General features: G+C 40.8%; 1 protein-coding gene across 1 annotated transcript; it reads right to left on the bottom strand.

Moving 5' to 3' along the window:
- Nucleotides 1-6,891: 6,891 nt before the first annotated feature.
- On the bottom strand, nt 6,892-10,273 carry LOC133367920 (olfactory receptor 13G1-like). Its single transcript, XM_061592006.1, has 2 exons — nt 10,244-10,273; nt 6,892-7,860 (listed from the first exon to the last, which is right to left on the bottom strand). Exons 1-2 carry the CDS (start codon nt 10,271-10,273, stop codon nt 6,892-6,894), a joined length of 999 nt encoding a protein of 332 aa, XP_061447990.1.
- Nucleotides 10,274-23,449: the final 13,176 nt, after the last annotated feature.

Genomic DNA, 23,449 nt, shown 5'->3' with positions numbered 1-23,449 from the left:
TTTTGTTTGCTGTAATTTAATAAAGTGGCCCTTGTTCAACCCAAGCTGATGTCTCTGTGTTTTATTTCGCCCCTCAACTGCAAACCATTTTACGTTCCATAACTGCATTAGGAATGGTCAGCACATAATATGCAAGCCATCCAAACATAACTATGATAAAAAACAGATAATATATCATTCTTCAACAAAAATGCATAAACTGGTATCTACATTTTCACAGAGATATTGCAACTGACATATCTTACTTGTAATGACCCTAAAGACAAACAATAAATTTAATCAAAGAAAATGGGGGGGGGAATCTAACAGAAAAAAGTAAGATCAATCAGGAAAGAGATAAAGATAATTTTAAAAAGCTAAGTGAGGTTTCATTTATACCATCTGAGTGAGTTTCATATATTTGCTGGGGAAATTGTATAGGTGAAAATAGTTGTCATGAAACAAATGGTGCTGCAATATTGAAACTATCTTGTATGCTAGTGATTTATGAAAATATGCCATCTTTCCATTAACTTGTTAGGTGCTGCTTACCCATTATTATTTCTTCTATAACAGGTAATTTTAGCAGATTTTTTAAGTTACTTCCCAAAATCTATTATATCACTGAAATATCTCTAGCAATTTTGATTTCTAATTGGCATCAGTGACAAGCCTATAAAAAGTTCCAATGACAATTTGTATTTATCCTTTTTGGAGACAGAGTTTAGAACTTCATGGTTTCAATGCCACCACCCCAATTTAAAATAAAGTATAATTCAAATTCAGTATTTCAATTCTATTGTAGTTCATTAACACAAGGCTAGGTGCCTTGTCTTGCTGCTGTAAGAATCTTGCTGGAGCTGTGTCAGATAAGATGAAATTAACAATTTACCTTCATTCCTCTCTGCTGCTGTTTATTTTTTTTCTTAGCTGTTTTCTTTCTTTGTATAGCCTTGAATTATTTTCTGTTTCAGCATCTGGAAACCTCCAAAGCCACTTGCCTATCATCAGTCTGAACAATGCTGACAACTAGTTCCTATCCTGTTGTAGATATTTATACTTGCTTAATAAAGCCATGGCATTTCGGGAATCTTTCTGTTTAATAAAACAATGGGACTATTGGGAGAAAGACCTTTGAGACATCTTATTTCAACATTGGGTGCATTTTCAAATACCCAACTTCTGTTTCCATATTAAGAGGACCATATGTTAATGTGTAAGAAATATTTATGCTGTTCAACACACACACACACACACACACAAACACACACACACACACACACACTTCTTCTTCCTACTACTACTGCTACCCACACTTCACAAGCAGGCCTCAGGGCAGAGTTACAATAATTTACAATTCAGTATAAAGAACAACTCAAATAGATTACAGTCTCAAAACACAACTCAGGTGTCAAACGCCAAGGTAAAGAGATGAGTCTTCAGCATTTGCCAATACTGTCAATTGAATGTGCAAGATGCATGTCTGTGGGAAGGGAATTTCACAACCTAGGGGCTGCCACAGAGGATGCCTGCTTCTGCCCTCCCAAATGTCTGTGAGTGGGAGAACCATAATGATGGTCATCTTTTTTGACCTTAACCCCAGAGAGGGTCTGTAGGGAAGGAGGCGTCTCTCAGTGGCTTCTAAGTGGTTTACAAAATATAGAAAACCAATTGAAAAAAAGAAAAATTAGGGTAAAACAAGGATAGGGAAACTTGTACAGCTTGAAGGCTGAATGCCCTCATAGACAAAGTTCCAAGGGCCATATTCAAGTGATGGCCAGAAGCAGAGTGGGAGTGACCAGAGGGAAACATGGGTGGAGCAATAGAAGTGACTCTTACCTTTTTCTACACTTGGCTATGTTGCAGCCACACAAAAGTTTCCATACTCATACAGTACATACACATCGGTCCATCCTTCATCCAGGTAATCAAGATGCATTTTCACTATTCAAGGGCACATTCTAGCCAAATAAATACACTCAGGGAGTGTATGGAGAAACACTACTGAGCATCAGGGTAGGGCAAAGGAAGCCAACATGGTGCCCTATACATTATGGCTCTGCTGTTTTATCCCAGCACATCTGGATATGTGTCATTTTTTCCAGCTCCAACACCCTCAATCATTTGAAGATCTGCTCCATCAAACTGCTCTGCTTTTTCCTCCTTTATGATCTCCTAGGCTTGGAACTAACTCCAAGAACATCTTCAAATTCTTCTTCAAACACACCTTTCTGCAAATCCCTCTAGAATATTAAAAAAACCCAAAAACAATCCAGTGCTCTACTCTGTTCCTAACTACCTCAAGCTGAAATACACTCTTTGTCTGCCTGATCGTACCTACACTTTTCTCACCTTCCTACAGTCTCTTTCTTGTGTAATTTTATTGGACTATAAACCCTTTAAGATACAGACCTGTCCTATAGTTTCTCTCTCTCTTTTTTAAAAAGCTCTGTGTACATCAATGATTTATTTAGTACAATAGTAAAGAAATCATCAATATCACCCAGGATTATGATATGTTTTCAATGGAATTGAAACACTAATGTTCTGAGATGTCCCACTGATGAAATCTGTCACTGGCTGATGTCATCAGAAAGATTAATATGTTGCCCAGTGGCAGGCAAAGCAGGAAGTGGGCTGAGTGGAAATTTGAAGGAATGTTGGCGGGAGAAGGCATGGCAATAATATCTAGGAGATTTTATAGCACTTATTACGAAAGATTCTTGAATGTGTTAAACTGTATGGTTTTCTCTTCAAACTGCCTGCCAGTGATGAAGAGGAAGGGTACATGTTCTATTTTATGCATTCTGAATGTTATCTCTTATATGCGATTGAGTTCATAGCTTGCACTCTTAAACAATGTCAGAAGATTGAATAGAGTGTGAGCTATGAACTCAATCACGTATGAGATAACATTTATAAAAAGTGCCATTTTTCCTTCTGTGTTTCTCAATCCATGCTACTATTTTTCTTTCACTGTTTCTCAGTTCCTGCTCCCATTTTTCTGTGTGTGTCCCATCAAGAAACCCTTTTTTTAAATTTTTTGAGGCAAAGGGTTATGGGGGAAGACATCTTGTCTGAGATGGAGCCTCTGAGAGGCAAGAGTTTGCAGTTTTCACAATCTTGGTAATTAGGCTGCAAGCAAGCACACCTGATCAGTGGAGACTTGTATTCAAGGCCACAGGCCTGGGAAGGTTGGAGAGTTCATGACCGTTAGGCATGAAAACTTCAGAAATATTTCATAATCAAAAAGCCCTGATTGGATAATTAATTCCTGGCTGTTGCTAGGCATTTTCACATAAGTATAGGATGTAGACCTCAGGTCTTTGTTCCCCTCTGTTCCCTATGGTTGCTGATGCCACGTTGGTGGGGTTCCATCTTCCATCCATTATCCTGGCTATACATCTCTGGGGAGATGTGGAACCATGAAGCTGTTTTGTGGCTTACCGCTTTATAAGTATAGACTAGGATTGCCAGTTTTGTAATTTTGTTTTGTGACTTAATTCTCCATGTTTTAATTAGCGCTCAGGGGTGTGGGTCTTAAGGAACCATTTTGCTGCTGTAATTGTGCACTTATTTATTTTTTAAATAAAGGCACTTCTTATTTACCAGTGTATATTCATTGCAGGAGGAGCTTGGCTTTGAATCCAGTACCTAGGCCGAATAACCATGGACTACAGTATATTTGGATATATTGCCTAAGGCTACAAGACCAAGGAGTGTAGTTTGGCTGTTAGAATCCTTGGCGCGTGTATTCTGGCACTTTGCGTTTTCCCTTGGCCCAGAGCGGGAGACCAGATTAAGGGTTGGTGGCAGTCTACATACCTTGCAGGGTTGTTGTTCATTTACTCAGCCCTGGTAAGGAAGGCATGAGCTGTGCCTTGCCAGGATCAAGTGCCCTGAGTTTGGGAATTTGAGTCCTGGGACTGAACCAGGGAGTGGTTCATGACATGCCCCCGAACCCCTTTTTCACTCTTCATAGTCATGCTGGGACAAATATTTCTTTTGGGGCAGCAAAGTATGTTGTGAACTTGCAACTTGGTTATACATATGCATGATGGGAAAAGTAGTTCAAGAGCTAAAGCTCTGGATCAGGAATAACATATGAAAATACAGTTGGAGAAGATGTGTAGGAGAGACTGGCCACCACGGCTACTAGGATACATCCTTCCCAAGGAGAATGTGAAGCATTAAAAAAAGAATGCCTCCAAATGAAACAAAACAAAAGTAATCTCAAAGCCACACACTCTTTGCTGTTCTACACAGTGTACCTTTTATACTTCTATGAACTGAATTCTTCAAAGCTACACAGGAAGTGGATTGAACTGCGAAAGACCAACCCAAATTGTGTTCTCATTTTGTAGTGCAATATCTCAGAGAGGAGGTCAGGTCTCCTGCTGCCCTAGTTCATTTGCTATAGCTTCCCAATTCCCCTGCTTTTTAAAGTTCGATAGAAATACCAGTTCATTATAGGCATGTACTTAAACCACAAGGGTTTTGTGCCTATTAGGGCTTATCTACACAGCAGTTCAGTGTGTGTTTGATGCTACTTGCATCCCCTTTTAATTTGCATGGTTCACATGACATTACTGGAAAACAGAAGCTATCATGCAGTTTTCCCCCTGTAAATCCATAATAACCCAATCCGCTGATAATACAAAAAGTTTAGAATATGGCTCCACTCTGCGCCACACATCGTTGAAAATGGTTGCTTCAATGGTTTTTAGTGGGCAGGTGAATCATCACTTTCAGCTATTCCCCCTTCTCTGCACACTAACTCTTCCATGAATTCCATGTTGTTTCCAGTGTTTTATCTAGCAACTTTGGACTGCTATGTTCTCCATCCTTCACAGTTTGCTGAAGCCCTCCTTTCTTTCATCCCCAAAAATCTAAAATAAATAAAAAAAAATAAATCTCCTCAAAAATATTGATATCAATTTTTAAAGAATATTTCAATATTGGTATTGATATTTTATGGAAAATATTGATATTGATGTTTAAATGTTTATATCAATGTTATGTTGACTTGTTTTTCCAGTGGGAAAAAATTAACTCAGAAGAAGCAAGGGGCATCAGAGAAAGGGGGTAGACGACCCCACTTTTCAACTGCCAAATGTCAGGAAGCCGGGGGGCAGGAGGGAGTGGAAATATTGCTCAGGTCAAAAATATTTGCACATGCCCAGTATATGAGCAACAGGAGGGAGTAAAAATGTAAAATCAGAGGGCAGGACCACAAGGAAACAGCAACACAAATCCTTCCCAGAAGAACACCTACTTGTGTGAATGAACAATGGATCTGAAGCTACCATTGAACATGAGGTGTGGACCTTGCAAGCTATAAGGACAGTAAAAGCTGTGTATTAGCTACATAGAAATGCTCCCATTTGGATAAGCCGTTAGTGAATTTCTCTGCTTTTTAATCTGGAAGGTAAGAAAAATGGGATCATGTGCAAGTGTTCTGCAACTGGATTGATCATTTGCATGCTTATAGAGTTCAATGAGATTTACTCTTCTGCAATCATGCTTAGCATAGGTGAAACTGAGCATGGGAGGATGAGACGAGGGAAGCAGGGACAGTTGGAGTGGGCAGGTGAGGAGGAAGAAGGAAGAGGAAATGTGAGGAAGAGGGGAGGAGCAGAGGACAGGAAAGGGAAAGGAGTGGAGTGGGAGGAGAGGGTAGTGGAATGAGAGAGAATAAGAGAAGGGGAACGAGATGAAAGAGGGGGAGGGTAAAGGCAGGACTGATCATTTGCATGCTTATTAAGTTCAATATGATTTACATCCATGTAATCATGCTTAGGATAGGTAAAACTGACCAGGGAAGGGGGGAGGGAAGAAGAGAGGGAAGCAGGAAGCAAGGGGAGAGGGCAGAGGAATGAAAAGGGAGGAACTGATGGGGCAGCAGGGAAAAAGGATGGGGAGGAGCAGGAGGGAGGGGATAGGTGAAAGGAAGGGTAGGTTTGATCATTTGCATGCTTATTGAGTTCAGTGGGATTTACCCATGTGCAATTATACTAAGGATAGGTAAAACTGACCATGAGGGAGTTGCAAAAGTGAGGGAGGGGAGAGAAGAGGGAAGGAGAGGGAGGGGAGGGGTGGGGAGGGGCAAGGAAAATGGGAGGGGAGGGGCAAGAGGGAGGGTATAGAAGGGAGGGGGAGAAGGGAAATACAGATTTGATCATTTGCATACTTTTTGAGTTCAAAGGGATTTTCTCCGGTGCAGTCATGCTTAGGATAGGTGAAACTGACTTGGGGCAGGGACAGGGAGGGGGAAGGGAGAGAGAAGGATAGGAAGGGTAGGGATAGGGAAGAAGGAGGATAGAGAGAGGGGAAGAGATGAGATGGGTTGGCAGTTGGCAGAAGGAAAGCCTATTTCCCTTCCAAAAGGAAAAGATTATGAATAACATCATTGTTTTTCAGAGTCTTCCCCACCTTTTTATTCTACAGCAGACAAGTGTAGTCACTGGCCACATCCACACCAGACCTTTATTTCACTTTAGACAGTCATGGCTTCCCCCCCAAAATGCTGGGAAGTGTATGTCAAAGGTGCTGCGAGTTGCTAGGAGATGCCTTATTCCCCTCACAGAGCTACAATTTCCAGCAGTGGTGCTGATTGTTAAACCACTCTGGCAGCTGGGTCTATTGAGTCAATCAGTTTTCACTTCAAAATACCAGCCAGTAATGAAGAGGAATATATTAGGATCCACTTGGATGTATTTTCAGTGAAAAGGTATTATGCATACAGATCTAAGAAAGTCTGGATTTTATGTTCCACAATTGATTCCCAATCATATGGAACATATTTTCGTGCACATGAACAATCCAACAGTCTATTTCTGCCAACTTTTCCCCTGTTCAACTCCTCCCCCTAACAACAGTGGCAGCAGTGTTGTCATAGAAAGTCTTTGCAGTTCAGACTTGAGGTCTCCGGAGCAGCTTGCCTCTTCCAATAATTGTCTTGAGTGCCTCTTTTACTTCTTTGTTTCTCAGAGAATATATGAGTGGATTAACAACTGGGGTTACCACTGAATAAAGGAGAGAAACAAATTTGTCTTTCTCTAGAGAGTAGTTTGAGCTGGGCCTTATATATGTGTAAATGACGGAAGAGAAGTAAAAACTGATTATAATGAGATGGGAGGAACATGTGGAGAAAGCTTTCTTCTTCCCTTCAGTAGAACGGATCCTGAAGATAGCTCTCAGGATAAAGAAGTAAGATGTTAGGGTCAACCCACAGCTACAAATCCCAAAGATCACATCTGCCACAAAAGCCATCATCTCATTCAAAGTGGTGTCAGAGCATGAAAGCTGTAAAAGTGGTGGTACATCACAGAAGAAATGGTTGACTATGTTAGAGTTACAGAAGGAAAGCTTCAGCATAAGTCCAGCATGAACAGCACCATCGATTATCCCAGTAACCCACACTCCACTGGCTATGCCAACACACACTTCCTTCCTCATGATGAATGTGTACTGCAAAGGATGGCAAATAGCAGCATAACGGTCAAAAGCCATAAATGAGAGGAGAAAAAGTTCTGTTCCCAAACACCATATGAAGAGATACACCTGTGTAATGCAGCCATAAAAAGAGATGGTGTTTCTGTGGGTCCAAAGAGTCTGGAGCAATTTTGGAGTTGTGACAGAGATGGAAAACACATTCACTAAGGACAAATTGGTGAGGAGGAAGTACATGGGAGTGTGAAGTTTCCTGCAAGTACATATGGTAAAGACGAGGAGGAAGTTAGCAGCTAAAGCAGTAGCATAGATGAGTGTGAATATCCCAAAGAGAAGTGTCTGTACTTTTGCAGAGCTAGTGAGACCAGCCAGTGTAAACTCCATCGTAGCAGACTGGTTCTTTATTTCAATATATCTGATGCCAATGTCCTAAACAGATAAATTATATTGTAAGTTAATTAATTATCATAATTTGTATATAGTTCATACCTTTCACTCATTCTCTTTCCTTCTTGTCCTTTCTCTATTTCTGTGCACAATGGAAAAAAATGGCATCTGTTTGACTTCCCCAGTCAAGATTTACAAGATTATGGGAAACCAGGCTGAAATCTTAGAAAATGTTGACACTGAGATACAATTCCATAGAAATAAGTCCCATTGACATCAAACAGGCCCAAGACACTCAGGCCGATTCCCTCCCCCGGCCACGGAAACCCACATAGGGGTTCCCATTTCAGCAGGGACCCAGGACCTATGAAAAGAGCACTATGATCAATCTTTTCTTACAATTGCCATTACTTGATGAGCATGAGTATCGCAAATAGTTTTAGTGAATGATCTACTGTTTACCCTGGTTTATATTATATTTATTGTAGGAAGTTGTTTGTGAGCATTTGTTGAGAAATACTGATATTTTTTCCCATTTTAGAAAGTCGCTGTGTGCTTCTGTATGAGCTGATTAATTCACTACATCTGACTGAAAATGTAATACATTCTTTGGACTGTTATACAATGATGGGACTTTACTGTAAATTTATTTCTCTCTCTTTTGCAGACTAGATTGATTTGAGATTTCGGCCTGTTTTATGATTTTTGTGGTATTATTTATTGATACTGTTGTAGTTTTTCTATTGCTTTTATCATATTATTTTGTTCTTGCTATGGAAGCCGCTTTGAGGTCACCTGGTGATGAAAAGCAGCATACAAATATATTAAATAAATAAATAATAGTATATGTGTATTTAAAACAAACCAACAAAACAGTATGTGTATAGGCAGCTATATCAATCTATTCAGGGAAAGCTAATCAGATGAAGGATCCTCTGAATGTATATATGGATATAAATCTTTAAAGGGCTAATTCATTGTGCACAATCATTTGTTCTCAGTAGCTTGCTATGGAGAAAACTCCATTGAACATGGTGGGACTTGTTTCAAAGAAAACGTGTGTAGGTTTGCAGTATTTGAGGTGATATCTTACATCATTTCTCGGTAAACAGGCGAATTTCACCATGCTTTCTGGTTAAACTAGTTTCTTAACATTTTATTAATGAAATAGATTATCACAGCAACAGCAACATCTTCATATCAAATGCAAAGGGACTGAAACCAAATCACAGTTAGATTTATGTATTCTAATAGTGATTTAAACAAAAGAAAGGAAACACAACATAGTTATGTTACTACATCATCTAAATAATTAATTAATTAATATAGCACAATTCTTTTTTAAAATATGATCTTACTTCTAACAACTTGTTTCTAGTGTCCTGATATTGACTTTTCTGATTGCAATACTGTTTAAACTTATTCTGCTGTTCCAATGATTTTTTTTGTAACATGTCCTTTCAAGAGCAGGAGATATAGTTGAATAATAATGATGGTAATCGTAACATTTATCTAATTAATTATTAGATTTATATCCCGTCCTTTCTCCCAGTAGGAGCCCTAATATTTCCCCCAGCAGTAACAACAATCATAAACATAACATTAAAAGTAGCTAAACGTAATATGTTCTTTCTACACCCTTTGTCTTCCACACATTACAGTCACTTAGTATATTCTAGCTTTTTGAAAATTCTAAGAAAAAAGACATTAATGGAAAGATTTCAGTGGCTAGAGATGGTTAAATATTAGCCCATATTTGCAATATCACATCCCTAATTGTATTATTTCTAACTTCCATATTCATTCATTTAATGAAAGGACATTATCTTGTCCCATCAGCTGCTCCAGCTAGTGTGGTCATTGACAAGGGTCCAACAACATCTGATCTTGGGACTTTTATTTACTCTTAATCTGAATCGGCACTTTGAGGTCACTGGGTCACTTCAGTCAAAGAGCTGCTGAATAATAATGGTTAATACTGACACTACCAAGACACCATGTTTGTTATTGTTTTGTTTTCATGTGTAGCTTTCAACATGATTCTAGGAATTTTTGATTCCAAAATACAGTGATTAATAATAATGAGAAGAGTTTAGATGGAACTGTTAACAAAATGGTTATCATTGTTTCCTTTTTTAAAAAAAATCCCTCAAGAGTACAATCCAGTTGGACACCCCCTCTTGGGAGGGCTGTACAGTGTGGCAGAGACACCACCACCTCTGCATCTTGGCAATTGTTGGCATCCAAAGTAGAAGTGCAGGCAGAATAGTCAGGCCTTGATTGGGGTTGATGGCATTACACACTGGCCCTGAGACAACCTCGGGATACAGCAGATCCCTGGCCAGTACAGCCTTGCTTTGGATTACATTTGGTGAGTGTTTGTAGCAGCATTTCAATCTGTACTCTGGAAAATGCACAAACTTACCAGGAGATGCTCCAGCAACAATTTAGTCATTTCAACCATTACAGCTGCAATAATTTGTATATTATAAGCTGGTAGCAAAGGGTGGTCTCCCTGCAATCATTGTGAAAAATAGTCATCCCTAATTTGTCCCATTGATTTGAATGGGAAGTAAATGCAACTATCTTAAGTTTGCATCCAGCCCAAGGAATTGGTGTCTTTAAATGTTGGTATAGTGTCTATCACAACATTGAGACTATTTTAGTAAAACAGATCAAAGAGGCTTTGCTCTCTCCCCCTCCCCATACACACACAACATTTATTAAGCAATCCTGACTGGATCAGGGATAATGCTATCACAGCACTAAAAAGAGACACTCAGATAGATAGATAGATAGATAGATGATAGATAGATAGATAGATAGATAGATAGATAGATAGATAGATAGATAGATAGATAGATAGATAGATAGATAGATAGATAGATAGATAATTCTCTGCTCCCTTAGAAACTAAATAACACACAGTCAAAGTAGAAAGATGAATGCTATATGTGCCCATCTACCATCAATGCTTCTTCTGACTGCCAACATTTTATGGCTTGGATCCTAAACAAGTTAATTTAAGGAACTTCATGGAAGAGAACTTTATTGGTCTGACCTCTACAGACTCCTGCATCCCAGGAGTATCAGGTATCCTCCTGAACTCTATGAGAGGGGGGATGCTAGCAGATTGGGGGATCCCTCAACATACAACTTGGATTTTACCCCTTAGCTGCCCAACCATCTTGAAAGCCCTTTTGGTTACACAAGTGACTGCGGGATGAGTAGAAAGAAACCTGTCTTACTATCCTAGCCTATCTGTTCATCGAATTTATGTTGATCATGAGGGGCAGCCAAGGCCTGTGGATTTTTACTGATATTAAATCTGAAATATGCCATTTTATGTTCCATAACTGGATTAGGAATGGTCAGCACATAATATGCAAGCCATCCAAACATAACTATGATAAAAAACAGATAATATATCATTCTTCAACAAAAATGCGTAAGCTGGTATCCACATTTTCACAGAGATATTGCAACTGACATATATCACTTGCAATGACCCTAAAGACAAACAATAAATTTAAACAAAGAAAATGGGGGGGGGGGGAAATCTAACAGAAAAAAGTAAGATCAATAAGGAAAGAGATAAAGATAATTTTAAAAAGCTAAGTGAGGTTTCATTTATACCATCTGAGTGAGTTTCATATATTTGCTGGGGAAATTGTATAGGTGAAAATAGTTGTCATGAAACAAATGGTGCTGCAATATTGAAACTATCTTGTATGTTAGTGATTTATGAAAATATGCCATCTTTCCATTAACTTGTTAGGTGCTGCTTACCCATTATTATTTCTTCTATAACAGATAATTTTAGCGGGCTTTTTAAGTTACTTCCCAAAATCTATTATATCACTGAAATATCTCTAGCAATTTTGATTTCTAATTGGCATCAGTGACAAGCCTATAAAAAGTTCCAATGTCAATTTGTATTTATCCTTTTTGGAGACAGAGTTTAGAACTTCATGTTTTCAACACCACCACCCCAATTTAAAATAAAGTATAATTCAAATTCAGTATTTCAATTCTATTGTAGTTCATTAACACAAGGCTAGGTGCCTTGTCTTGCAGGTGTAAGAATCTTGCTGGAGCTGTGTCAGATAAGATGAAATTAACAATTTACCTTCATTCCTCTCTGCTGCTGTTTATTTTTTTCTTAGCTGTTTTCTTTCTTTGTATAGCCTGGAATTATTTTCTGTTTCAGCATCTGGAAACCTCCAAAGCCAATTGCCGATCATCAGTCTGAACAATGCTGACAACTAGTTCCTATCCTGTTGTAGATATTTATACTTGCTTAATAAAGCCATGGCATTTTTAGAATCTTTCTGTTTAATAAAATAATGGGACTATTGGGAGAAAAACCTTTGAGACATCCCCAGGAAGGTGATAAGCATTCATTCTACTGCTTATTTCAACATTGGGTGCATTTTCATATACCCAACTTCTATTTCCATTTTAAGAGCACCATCTGTTAATGTGTAAGCAATGTTTATGCTGTTCAACACATACACACACACACACCCCTTCTTCTTCTTCTTCTTCTTCTTCTTCTTCTTACTACTACTACTACTACCACCACCCACACTTCACAAGCAGGCCTCAGGGCAAGGTTACAATAATTTACAAATCAGTATTAAAAACCATTCAAACAAATTACAGTCTCAAAAGACATTTCATATGACAAAGGCCAAGGTAAAGAGATGAGTCTTCAGCATTTGCCAAAGCTGTCATTTGAATGTGTGAGATGCATCTCTGTGGGAAGGGAATTTCACAGCCTAGGGGCTGCCACAGAGAATGCCTGCTCCTGCCCCCCCCAAATTCAGTGGATGGGAGAACCATAAAGATGGTCACCTTTTTTGACCTTAACCTCAAAGAGGGTCTGTAGGGAAGGAGGCGTCTCTCAGTGGCTTCTAAGTGGTTTACAAAATATAGAAAACCAATTGAAAAAAAGAAAAATTAGGGTAAAACAAGGATGGGGAAACTTGTACAGCTTGAAGGCTGAATTCTCTCATAGACAAACTTCCAAGGGCCATATTCAAGTGATGGCCAGAAGCAGAGTGGGAGTGACCAGAGGGAAACATGGGTGGAGCGATAGAAGTGACACTTATCTTTTTTTACACTTGGCTATATTGCAGTCACACAAAAGTTTCCATACTCATACAGTATATACACATCTGTCCATCCTTCATCCAGGTAAGCAAGATGCATTTTCTCCATTCAAGGGCACATTCTAGCCAAATAAATACACACAAGGAGTGTATGGAGAAACACTACTGAGCACCAGGGTAGGGCAAAGGAAGCCAACATGGTGCCCTATAAATTATGGCTCTGCTGTTTTATCCCAGCACATCTGGATATGTGTCATTTTCTTCTCCAGCTCCAACACCTTCAGTCATTTGAAGATCTGCTCCATCAAACTGCTCTGCTTTTTTCTCCTTTGTGATCTCTTAGGCTTGGAACTAACTCCAAGAACATCTTCAAATTCTTCTTCAAACACACCTTTCTGCAAATCCCTCTAGAATATTAAAAACCCAAAAACAATCCAGTGCTGTTCTCTGTTGCTAACTACCTCAAACTGAAACACAGTCTTCGTCTCTTTGATCGTACCTACAGTTTTCTCACCTTCCTACAGTCTCTTTCTTGTGTAATTTTATTGGACTATAAGCTCTTAAGTGGCAGCCAGTGTGGTGTACTGGTTAGAGTGTTAGTCTCTGACCTGGGAGACCAGAGTTTGAATCCCCACACAGCTATGAAGCTCACTGAGTGACCTTGGGCCAGTCACTGCCTCTCAGCCTCAGAGGAAGGCAATGGTAAAACCACCTCTGAATACTGATTACCAATGCCATGAAAACCCTATTCATAGGGTCGCCATAAGTTGGGATCGACTTAAAGGCAGTCCATTTCTAATCATAAACTTTTAAAGATTCATATCTGTCTTATAGTTTTTTCTCTTTTTAAAAAGCTCTATGTACATCAATGATTTATTTAGTACAATGCTAAAGAAATCATCAATATCACCCAGTATTATATGTTTTCAATGGAATTGCCTTACTAACGTTCTGAGATATCCCATTTTGTGCAGTGTCTTGAGTATTTAAAACTGTATGGTTTTCTCTTCTAAATGCCTACCAGAGATGAAGTGGAAGGGTACATTTTCTATTTCATGCATTCTGAACATTATCACTTATATTTAATTAATACAGCAGCACTTTGTAAGTCACAATATATCATATACATGCATTGCATGGTTCAAAACTGATCTACCTTTCAAAGTATTGCATGAAAATATTATCTTATTCATCTCTTCACATTAATCAGAATGGAACTGTAGAACATTGTTTGATTAACTATTTTTGATTGTTTTCCCTCATCACAATCCTAGATTTGCATGTAGTCAAGGTAGGGTAAGAGAACAAAAGAGAAGGCAGGTTGCACAACAGCAGAGTTTTTGGCATGGGAGGGCTTATCCACACAGGAGCCTAACTTACTACTAAAGACAATGGTTTTACTATTGTAATAGATTTTTTGAAGGTCCACACTTCTTGCTCAATGGTAGCTTCCAAAGCCCTGACTTCCATTCACACAAGTAGGATCCTCTGGGAAGAATTAGTGTCTCTGTTTCCTTGTGGCCCCACCCTCTAATTTCACATGTTTACACCCTCCAGTTGTTTGGGTTTCAAGGCTGAAGCTGGGAGAGTTCCTCAGTGTGTAATTGACAAGAAACAATGAAACTGACAAGACCCCTTCCCTTCTTGTAATGAAAGCATCCCGGGGAAAAGGCTGGGGAAGTAAAGGGGATTAAATACTGTGAAAACAGAGCCCATCACTGGTTCAATGGAATTAATAGGAAAGTTAAAGTGGTTGGAGAAAGGGGAACAGCTGAGAGTGACAATTCACCCACCCACTAAAAAACATTGAAGCAAATTGCCTATACAAGAAGAGCGAGGCTCAGCTGAGACAGTTTTTCCTTCCCTTTACAAGTGGATTGTGTTAATACGGATTTAAAGGGGGAAACTGTGTGATAGCTTCTGCTTGCCTGCAACCTCATGTGAACAATGCAAATTAAAAGGGGGTGCAAGTAGCACTAAGCACACACCAAATCGCTGTGTGGATGAGTATGTGGTGAGAAGGGAGGGACACTGACAGAATAAAAGTGGTGGTTTAAAACACTGAGAGAGGTCTGAATAGATTGGAAGGAACACTGAGATTTTTTTTAAAAAGAAAAGTTTTTAAAAGGGAAAACAGCAGAAATGGATACAACACGAAAGCTAGCACAACAGAGCCTTTCCCAACTCCCTTGTTGCAAACCACTGCCCACTCTACTCAATCTTCTGACATTGTTTAAAACTGCCATTTTTTCTCCGTGACTTCCGGGAAGGGTGACTTAGCCTGTGCCTGCTTTTGAGACGGGCTCCTGCCTCAAAAGAAGCTTATTCAGATATATCAGTCAGTTTTTTCTTTTTTTTTTGACTGATTAAACTTCTCCCGGGTAGGGAGAAACGAAGAGATTAACCTCAAAGCCTATTTTTGTTGGGACGACCAGATCTCATTAATTTATGGGACGAGGTCCAGCCGACGAAGGTGGGACGGATTTTTAACAGCAAGCTCTATCTGATAAAGCGAACGTTCACCTTATCTTCTAAGAGAGAACGCACTAACAGGCAAGCACCCTTCTTTCTATATTTTTCTTTTACTTGACTTAAATTGTTGCTGTTTAAAAGAGATTTGCCAGATTGATCAGTTTTTGACATCTCACTGGGGAGCCATAACTTCTCTCTGCTACGCACTAATTAATAGCTTATCTCTGTTTTTGTTGCAAAAAGCTGTCCTGGATTTGCATTCTAAAGATATACACAGAAGAGGGATTTCTATTCCAGATTTTTATTTTGAAAAATATTATACTGTTTTGAGACTACTCTCTTTTTGGTCTATTTTATTTTGACGAATCTGTTTCTTGACGATTGCCATTAATTGTTTCGATCCTGGGAACTGCATTTTGTTTACTTAACTATTGGAGAGATAAGGCTGTCTGCTCTGTTTATACTGTGATATCACCAAGTTTGGAGTATTAACCCAATTGTTGCTGAAATAAGAAGTGGTTTTCCTATATTTTTCTTTTAAAATGGCAATTAAGAAAGTGGCTGAAAATCTGGAAATAACTATGTTTCAGAAAATAATGGATGAGATTGAGATAATGAAAATTGAATTGAGTAAAATGAAGCAGGAGATTAAAGATATAAGGGTCCCTGTGAGAGAGGTGACCCTGGAAGGGGTCCCTGTGAGAGAGGAGACCCCGGAGATTGGAACAGGGGTCCCTGTGAGAGAGGTGACCCTGGAGACTGGAATAGGGGTCCCTGTGAGAGAGGAGATCCCGGAGATTGGAACCAACGTGGAACAGGAACAAGATTTGGAGTCTATGGACTTTAGAAATAAAATCTATTGTTTGGAACTCAATGTTATCTCTGAAGAAATGAATGAAGATTCTAGAGATAAAGTTATCAATGGCATGGATAATCTTCTGGACTGGAATGATGTGATGGAGCCCAATATAGAGAAAATCTATGGAATTAACTGCAGCCATGTGACAATGGAAAAACTTTTAAGAGATGACCCAGTGTATTTTGAAAAAAAGAACAGAGATATGATTTTACAGCAGTATTTCAGCAACCTATTCAGAATGGATGGCAAGAAAATATTTGGGATAGAGGTAATCCCCATCAGACTCTTACTATATGACTATGGCTTTGACAGCAAGATTATTATGGAATACTGATAATGGAAGATTGGATATTGAAATTACTGGACTTAACAAGACTACTGAAGATGGAAGATGGAAAATGGAACTAATAGAGATAATAGAACAATGGCTACTGAAATTATTGAACCTAACAGATTCTGATGTGATGGATTAATTGAAATGTTTATTTTGACTATGGTTATGACAATAAGATTATCATAATTAGTAATGAGATGGATTAATCGATATGCTTATCTGGAAAAAAAAATTGATAGATATATTTCTTAAAGAATTGAAACCTCTCTTTGACTTTTTGTGGAAAGAATAAAGTAATGTTTATGAGATTTGATGATTAAGTAAGATAACTACTGGAGGAAAGTGATTTTATAATATGACTTAAGAGACAGGATTGTTATATATTATAGACTTATAACTGATTTGATCTTTGACAAATGGGAAGTCAATATTTTACTCTTTATTTTTTATTTTTGTTTTTTTTTTCTTTTTTTCTTTTTGTTTAACTATTTTTGATTTTGTTTTTTGTCTTTGAATGTTTTATGATTTTGTCTTGTATGTTTTATGAAAATCTGAATAAAAATTATTGAAAAAAAAAAAAAAAAAAAAGAAAAGTTTTTAAAAGGGAAACAGCAGAAATGGATACAACACGAAAGCTAGCACAACAGAGCCTTTCCCAACTCCCTTGTCGCAAACCACTGCCCACTCTACTCAATCTTCTGATATTGTTTAAAACTGCCATTTTTTCTCCGTGTTTCTCAGTTCCTGCTTTTCTCTAACTTCTGCCACTATTTAAAACTACCATTTTTTGAGTGTTGCTCAATCCCTGCTACTATTTTTCTTTCAGTATTTCTCATCTCCTGTTTCACTCATACCTCTGCTGTTGTTTAAAACCACCTTTCTCTCTTGCTGTTTCTCAATTTCTGGTTCCATTCTTTACTGTGTGTCCCACAATTCCTGTTCACACTTCACAGTCATTCTTTTTGGACAGCAGTGGATGCTGTGAGCCTGACAACTTGGTGATACAAATGCATGATGGGAAAAGTAGTTTAAAGGTTAAAGCTCTGGATCAGGAATAACATATGAAACTACAGTTGGAGAAGATGTGTAGCAGAGGCTGGCCCACCAGGGCTACTGGAATATTGCCTTCCCAAGGATAATGTGAAGTATTAAAAAAAAGAATCCCCCCCAAAACAAAACAAAAGTAATCTCAAATCCACACACTCTTTGCTGTTCTACAGACATTATATGCTTCTATGGACTTCTAGAGACCAGGGAAAGCATTTCTGTTAATCTCCTCTTCTCTAGCCAATCAGTCTCTGCACCACTCAACCAATCCAAATCCAAAAGTACAGCTATGGCAAAAAGGCCCCTTTCATGTGTCTCTAAGCAGAAAATGTCATATGTCCTGGGAGGTATCTATGTTCCAACCCCTATTGGCAAGGTTGCCAATGCATCTGGTACTATGAGGGCTATACAGAAACCAGAGCTTGGAAAAGTTACTTTTTTAAACTACAACTCCCATCAGCCCCAGCCAGCACGGCCACTGGATTGGGCTGATGGGAGTTGTAGTTCAAAAAAGTAACTTTTCCAAGCCCTGACAGAAACCTCAGTAAAGAGCTTGGTAGGATATCTTTGGAGATGTAGTCCTAATTGCAGGTGTTGCCATCACTCACCATATGCTCAGAGGTACATATTACCAAATTCTTCCAAGCTACACAGGAAGTGGATTGGACTGTGAAAGACCAACTCGAATTGTGTTTGCATTTTGACAAATTCGTAGGGCACTACAATATCTCAGAGAGGAGGTCAGGTCTCCTGATCCCCTGGTGCATTCACTAGGCCTATCAGTTGGGAACTCTGCAGCAGCGCAAAAACTCTGTGGGAACTTATACCAAAACCTTACAGCTCCTTGCCCAAGAGATGGACTGGAATGAGTCTGCCCTGATGTACCACTACCATAATGGCCTCAGCAGCGAGATCCTAGAAGAATTTATGTGAACCCAGCCACGAGACACCTCATCAGAACTCATCCAGCTGTGTTTGCTGATAGACAGCTGACAGGAAGGTTGTTGCCTAGAATGCAAAGATGAGATGGCCCGAACCGTGCCACCCATTCCTCTCCCTCGCATGTGCTTCATACCTAGTGTGTGAACCTTGACTCTGGGGGGGCATGCAGATAGGGGGCATGGTCCCACCTGATAGAGGTGGAGAAAGAGAAGCACTGGAAAGCAGGGCTGTGCCTCTAATGCAAAGGCATTTCCTCCAAGTCAGAAAAGGCTTTGGTGCAGGAAAGCTACAAACTCCACCTCTTGTAGATGTCCACGAGCTGGGATCCACTGTGAGTCAGTGATCTCAAGTTAGCCCTCTCCTGCTGAAGTCTGCCTTAAATTTGCCAGTCTGTCTAGGCTTGACATTGGGCCAAGATGTTTAGGTGTCTGCTATGGTTGATTCGGGGCATCCAACAACTTTATGACTTTGGATTTGCCAAATGACATGGCATTCCAATAACTGAGATCAAGACTCCCCTCTCCATGGAAACCATAGGTGGGAGGCCCCTGACGTTAGGTGTCATCACCAGGCCATGAGTGGATGGAGAATGAAGCTACTGGAGCATGAGGAAAGAAAATCTTTCCATCTAGCCACCCTATCCCAATGCCGGGTGATACTGGGGATGACTTGGTCAACACAATCCTATGATATTCTGGGGAAAAGCATCAGTGACATTAAAATCAGACTATTGTGAGCAGCACGGGCAGCCCACAGCCACAGCCACAGCCACCCCAGCAATGCTGGCAGGCGTGCTCCCACCCAAGGAGGTCCCCCACCTTCAAAGTACCAAGACTATTGGGATGTCTTTGATAAGAAAAACACTGACCAGTTGCCACCCCACCGTCCCTACCATTGTGCTATAGACTTCCTCCCGGGGACCAGTATACCCTAGGGGTGCATATATTCTTTGTCCGAGCCAGAGTTGGCAGCATTCAGGGAGTTCCTGGACGCTATCCTGCAGCAGGGATTTATCTGACCTTTCAAGTCTCCTGCTGGGGCTCTGTTACTGTTTGTCAAGAAGAAAAGTGTGAAGCTACACCCCGGTTGTGACTACTGAGAGTTGAATAAGATCACCATCCCCAACAGCTACCCCTTACCCCTCATCAATGATATGCTGGAGTGACTGTGAATCACCAAGATCTACACCAAGCTTGACCTGCATGGAGCCCACAACTTTGTCAGGATCAGGGAGGGAGATGAGTGGAAAACTGCCTTCAAGACCTGGTTTGGACACTTGGAGTATCTGGTCATGCCATTTGGGCTTTCAAATGCCACAGCTGTCTTCTATGAATGACATCTTTTGGGACTACCTGGATCACTTCATGATAGTCTATTTAGATGACATCCTTATTTACTCCAACTCCCCAAAACAGCATGAGGTGCATGTGTGAGCTGTGCTGCAAAGACTGACCAGACATCACCTGTATGCCAAGCTGGAGAAGTGTGGATTCGATTTGACCACCCTGGACTTCCTGGGAAACTGAATTATCCCCACAGGTGTAGAGATGGACCTGGGGCAGGTGTGTTGTGTGCTCTCTTGGCACCCCCCTCAAAACCAAAAAAAGACATAAAGTGATTTCAGGGGTTTTCCAACAGCTGCAAATGTTTCATTGTCATCTTCTCCAACATGACGGTCCCACTAACAGACTGCCTAAAAGGACCTGGCCCCTGTCATTGGACCGATGTGGTCCAACAGTCTTCTGAGCAACTAAAGCTGTTCTCCTCAGAACCAATACTTCAGCATGTAGAGCCCCCACTGGCCTTTTGTGGTGGAGAAAGATGCCTCAGATGTAGCCATCAGAGCAGTGTTGTTACAGCCAGCAAAAAAGAGGGGGTACTTCTTGCTGTAGCTGACTACAGTGGAGAGAAACTACACTGTTTGGGAGGTGCTGCTAGCCATCTGCAATGCATTTGAATGCTGGCAGCACTGCCTGAAAGGGGCTCGACATGATGTGGTGGTCCACACTGACCATCAGAACCTTGAGACTCTCCAGACAGCCTGCAAGTTGAATCAACGGCAAGTGTATTGGGCTCAGTTCTTTGCTAGGTTCCACTTCCACATTAAGTACATTCCCCATTGGAAAAACCGCTGGGCCAATGCCTTGTTCTGCAAGCCAGAGTATAATGAAGCCCAGCCTCATTTCCCACTACTTCACATCATAGCCCCGGAAAAGCTGGCGGCAGTGGCCTCTCCCCACTCATGTTTCAAGGAAGTGTGCCATATTCAATAGCAGGACCCGTTCACTCAAGAGTAGGTGCTGGAGCTGAAGCAGGACTGCCCTCTGGGATTCTCCCAGAGAGGGGGGATGTTCAACCATTTTGTAGCCCTGTAGGTGATTCTTGGGGAGATCTGAGCCAAAGTTCTTCCACAATGTCATGACTCCCTGACTGTGGGGCATTTTGGAGTGTTTAAAACCTTACAAGCACTCATGCATGACCTCTGTCGATCGAGGATAAAGCATGATGTCAACAAATATGTCCAATCCTGCCCTATGCTCTGGGGAAAACTACTGTTCTGGTTGTTCTGGATGCCTTCAGTAAAATGGCTCATTTCATCCCGTGTCAGTGTACCAACAGTCAGAGAGATTGCACAGTTATCAGTTCAGCACATTTTCTGGCTGCATGGGCTCCCAACCAGTCTAGTCTCAGATTGGGGCCTCAGTTCACTGCCCGGTTTGGCATGCCCTGTTGCATCTGTTATAGATTCAATAATGGCTGTTCTCCTCACACCACCTCCAGACAGACCAAATAAAGAAAGTGAATGTCTGAATTCAGCAATATCTCCACTGTTACATCAACTACCAGCAGGATAGTTAAGTGTCTTTATTGCCCCTGGCTGAGTTCACCTACAATAACTCTGTACATGTGTCTACACAGCAGACACCCTTTTTTGCCAATTTTGGCTATCACCCTCACACTTTCCCCACTCCCAACTCTACCCTGGCCATTCCTGTAGTGGTGAAGTTTGTGCAAGAATTGCAGGTGATGCAACAACTGTTACAAGAGCAATTAGCCAGAGCTAAGGCAGCCTACAACAGAGTTGCTGACCAACACTGCCACCCTGGCCCTAAGATACACGTGGGAGATAAAGCATGGCTCTCCACACGTTATTTGCCAAAGAGAGTTCCTTGCCACAAGTTAGATTCTCAGAGGGTGGTGCCCTTTGAAGAAGAGGCACATATAACCCAGTTGCATTCCTCTTACTCTTGCTCACCACCATGAAGATCCATCCAGTGTTTCACTATTCACTGCTCACCCCAGAGAAACTACCGAATCCCTATTGGGCACCCGATACCTCACCCCTCACCAGTCACAGTCAACGAGCAAGATGAGGTGGAGCAGATCCTTGACTCTCTTTGGCAGCAAGGGAAGCTGCAGTATTTGATCCACTGGTGGGGGTTTGGACCAGAGGAAAGTTCCTGGAAGGCAGCATCAGATGTCCATGCACCAGATTTGATGAGAGAGTTCTATGATACTTATCCTTACAAACTCAAGCGTCTGGGGTGGGGGGAGATTTGGCATGGAGGAGGGGATGAACTCATGAGCCAAGTTGGGAGTGGGTGGACAGACGAGAGCAAGGCAGAGGACTTGGACTTGGACTGGGAAGAACAACTTGGGGAGGACTTGAGGTAAAATGGACTTAGAAGGCACCAAAGCTCCAGTCCTTGACAGTTCAGCCCCCACAACTCCAGACACCACTGTGGGAGTTCAACCTGGGCCATTAGATGCTTCCTAGCTGGGTGCCCCCTCATTCCCCACATCCAGGCTGTCAGCAGCCCCCCTCCCTCAGAGGGGGAAGATGAGAAGGTGGTTGAGACCCTGCGTTCACCTTGAACCAGGAGATGAATGAGGTGGGAAATTCAACAGACTCAGGTAAGGAGGAAACTTCTTTTCTGTGTACACTCTCCACATGGGCAGTTGGCACATGGAAGCCCACCCAAACTTACTTATGCTGACTCATGTGTTAGAGTTGCAAAGTCACATTTAGATAGATCTAAAGAGTTGCAGAGTTCTGAGAAAGAGTAGATAGATTAATAAAGCTGTTTCTTATTAGAATAAAATAAAAAACCACAACTGTGCCTGAGTCCAAGTTCTTCAATTTTGGGTAGGACACATGTAGTCTTCCACCCAAATTTAAACCAAAAATGTTAGGAGCCACACAGATACCAGACCTTTATTTCACTTTAGACACTCATGGCTACCACAAAGCATCCTAGGGTCATTTGTGAAGGGTGCGATTGAGGAGGAGGAGGAGGAGGAGGAGATGGCTGTGGCTGCGTTGGGGCTCCGGAAAGGAAATCAGGAGAGCTGAATTTATATACTGCTTGATCGCAAGAGGGATATGAGCCCAGGCTGCACGTGGGAGTGATCACAACCCCAAGCATCCTGTCAACATCTTTAAGGAAACCAAACTTTACTAACACAAGCACCTGTAACGTAGTGGCTTTTGCTGCCTCTGTCACAGAGTCTGCCTTAACCACTACCACTAAGTGGAACCAGATTGAAGCAACTTCATCAAAGCAATATTGTCACAGTAAGTTGCAATTGCTTCACTGTCTGGAGGATCTTCTGTAGGACACAACAGAACAGTTAAGGAGGATGCAATTCAGCTGACAATGGTGAAAAAAGGAATATATTTTCTCTGTTGCTATCGCTGCCATTTCATTTGCCTGCAGAAGTGCTCAGTCAGATTGGACATTAATTTTCCACCAGTTGTGTTGAAGTCATCTCCTTACTTTTCATTTAACTATGAAGGAATGAGGGAAGATGGCTACCTGAGGGGGACGCCTGCTGTTATCTCACTTCTATCCTTTAACTTTA

This window comes from Rhineura floridana, chromosome 11 (assembly GCF_030035675.1).
Source record: "Rhineura floridana isolate rRhiFlo1 chromosome 11, rRhiFlo1.hap2, whole genome shotgun sequence".
NCBI lineage: Eukaryota > Metazoa > Chordata > Lepidosauria > Squamata > Rhineuridae > Rhineura > Rhineura floridana.
The sequence above is the reverse complement of the archived record's forward strand: the minus strand, read 5'-3'. Positions and strand labels throughout refer to the sequence as shown.

Excerpts from the sequence above, each read along its gene's own strand:
- LOC133367920 (XM_061592006.1), bottom strand. The coding sequence starts at position 10,273 with ATGACTAAATTGTTGCTGGAGCATCTCCTG. Across the intron at positions 7,861-10,243 it reads TGTTGCTGGAGCATCTCCTG|GACATTGGCATCAGATATAT; the intron begins GTAAGTTTGTGC and ends TTATCTGTTTAG.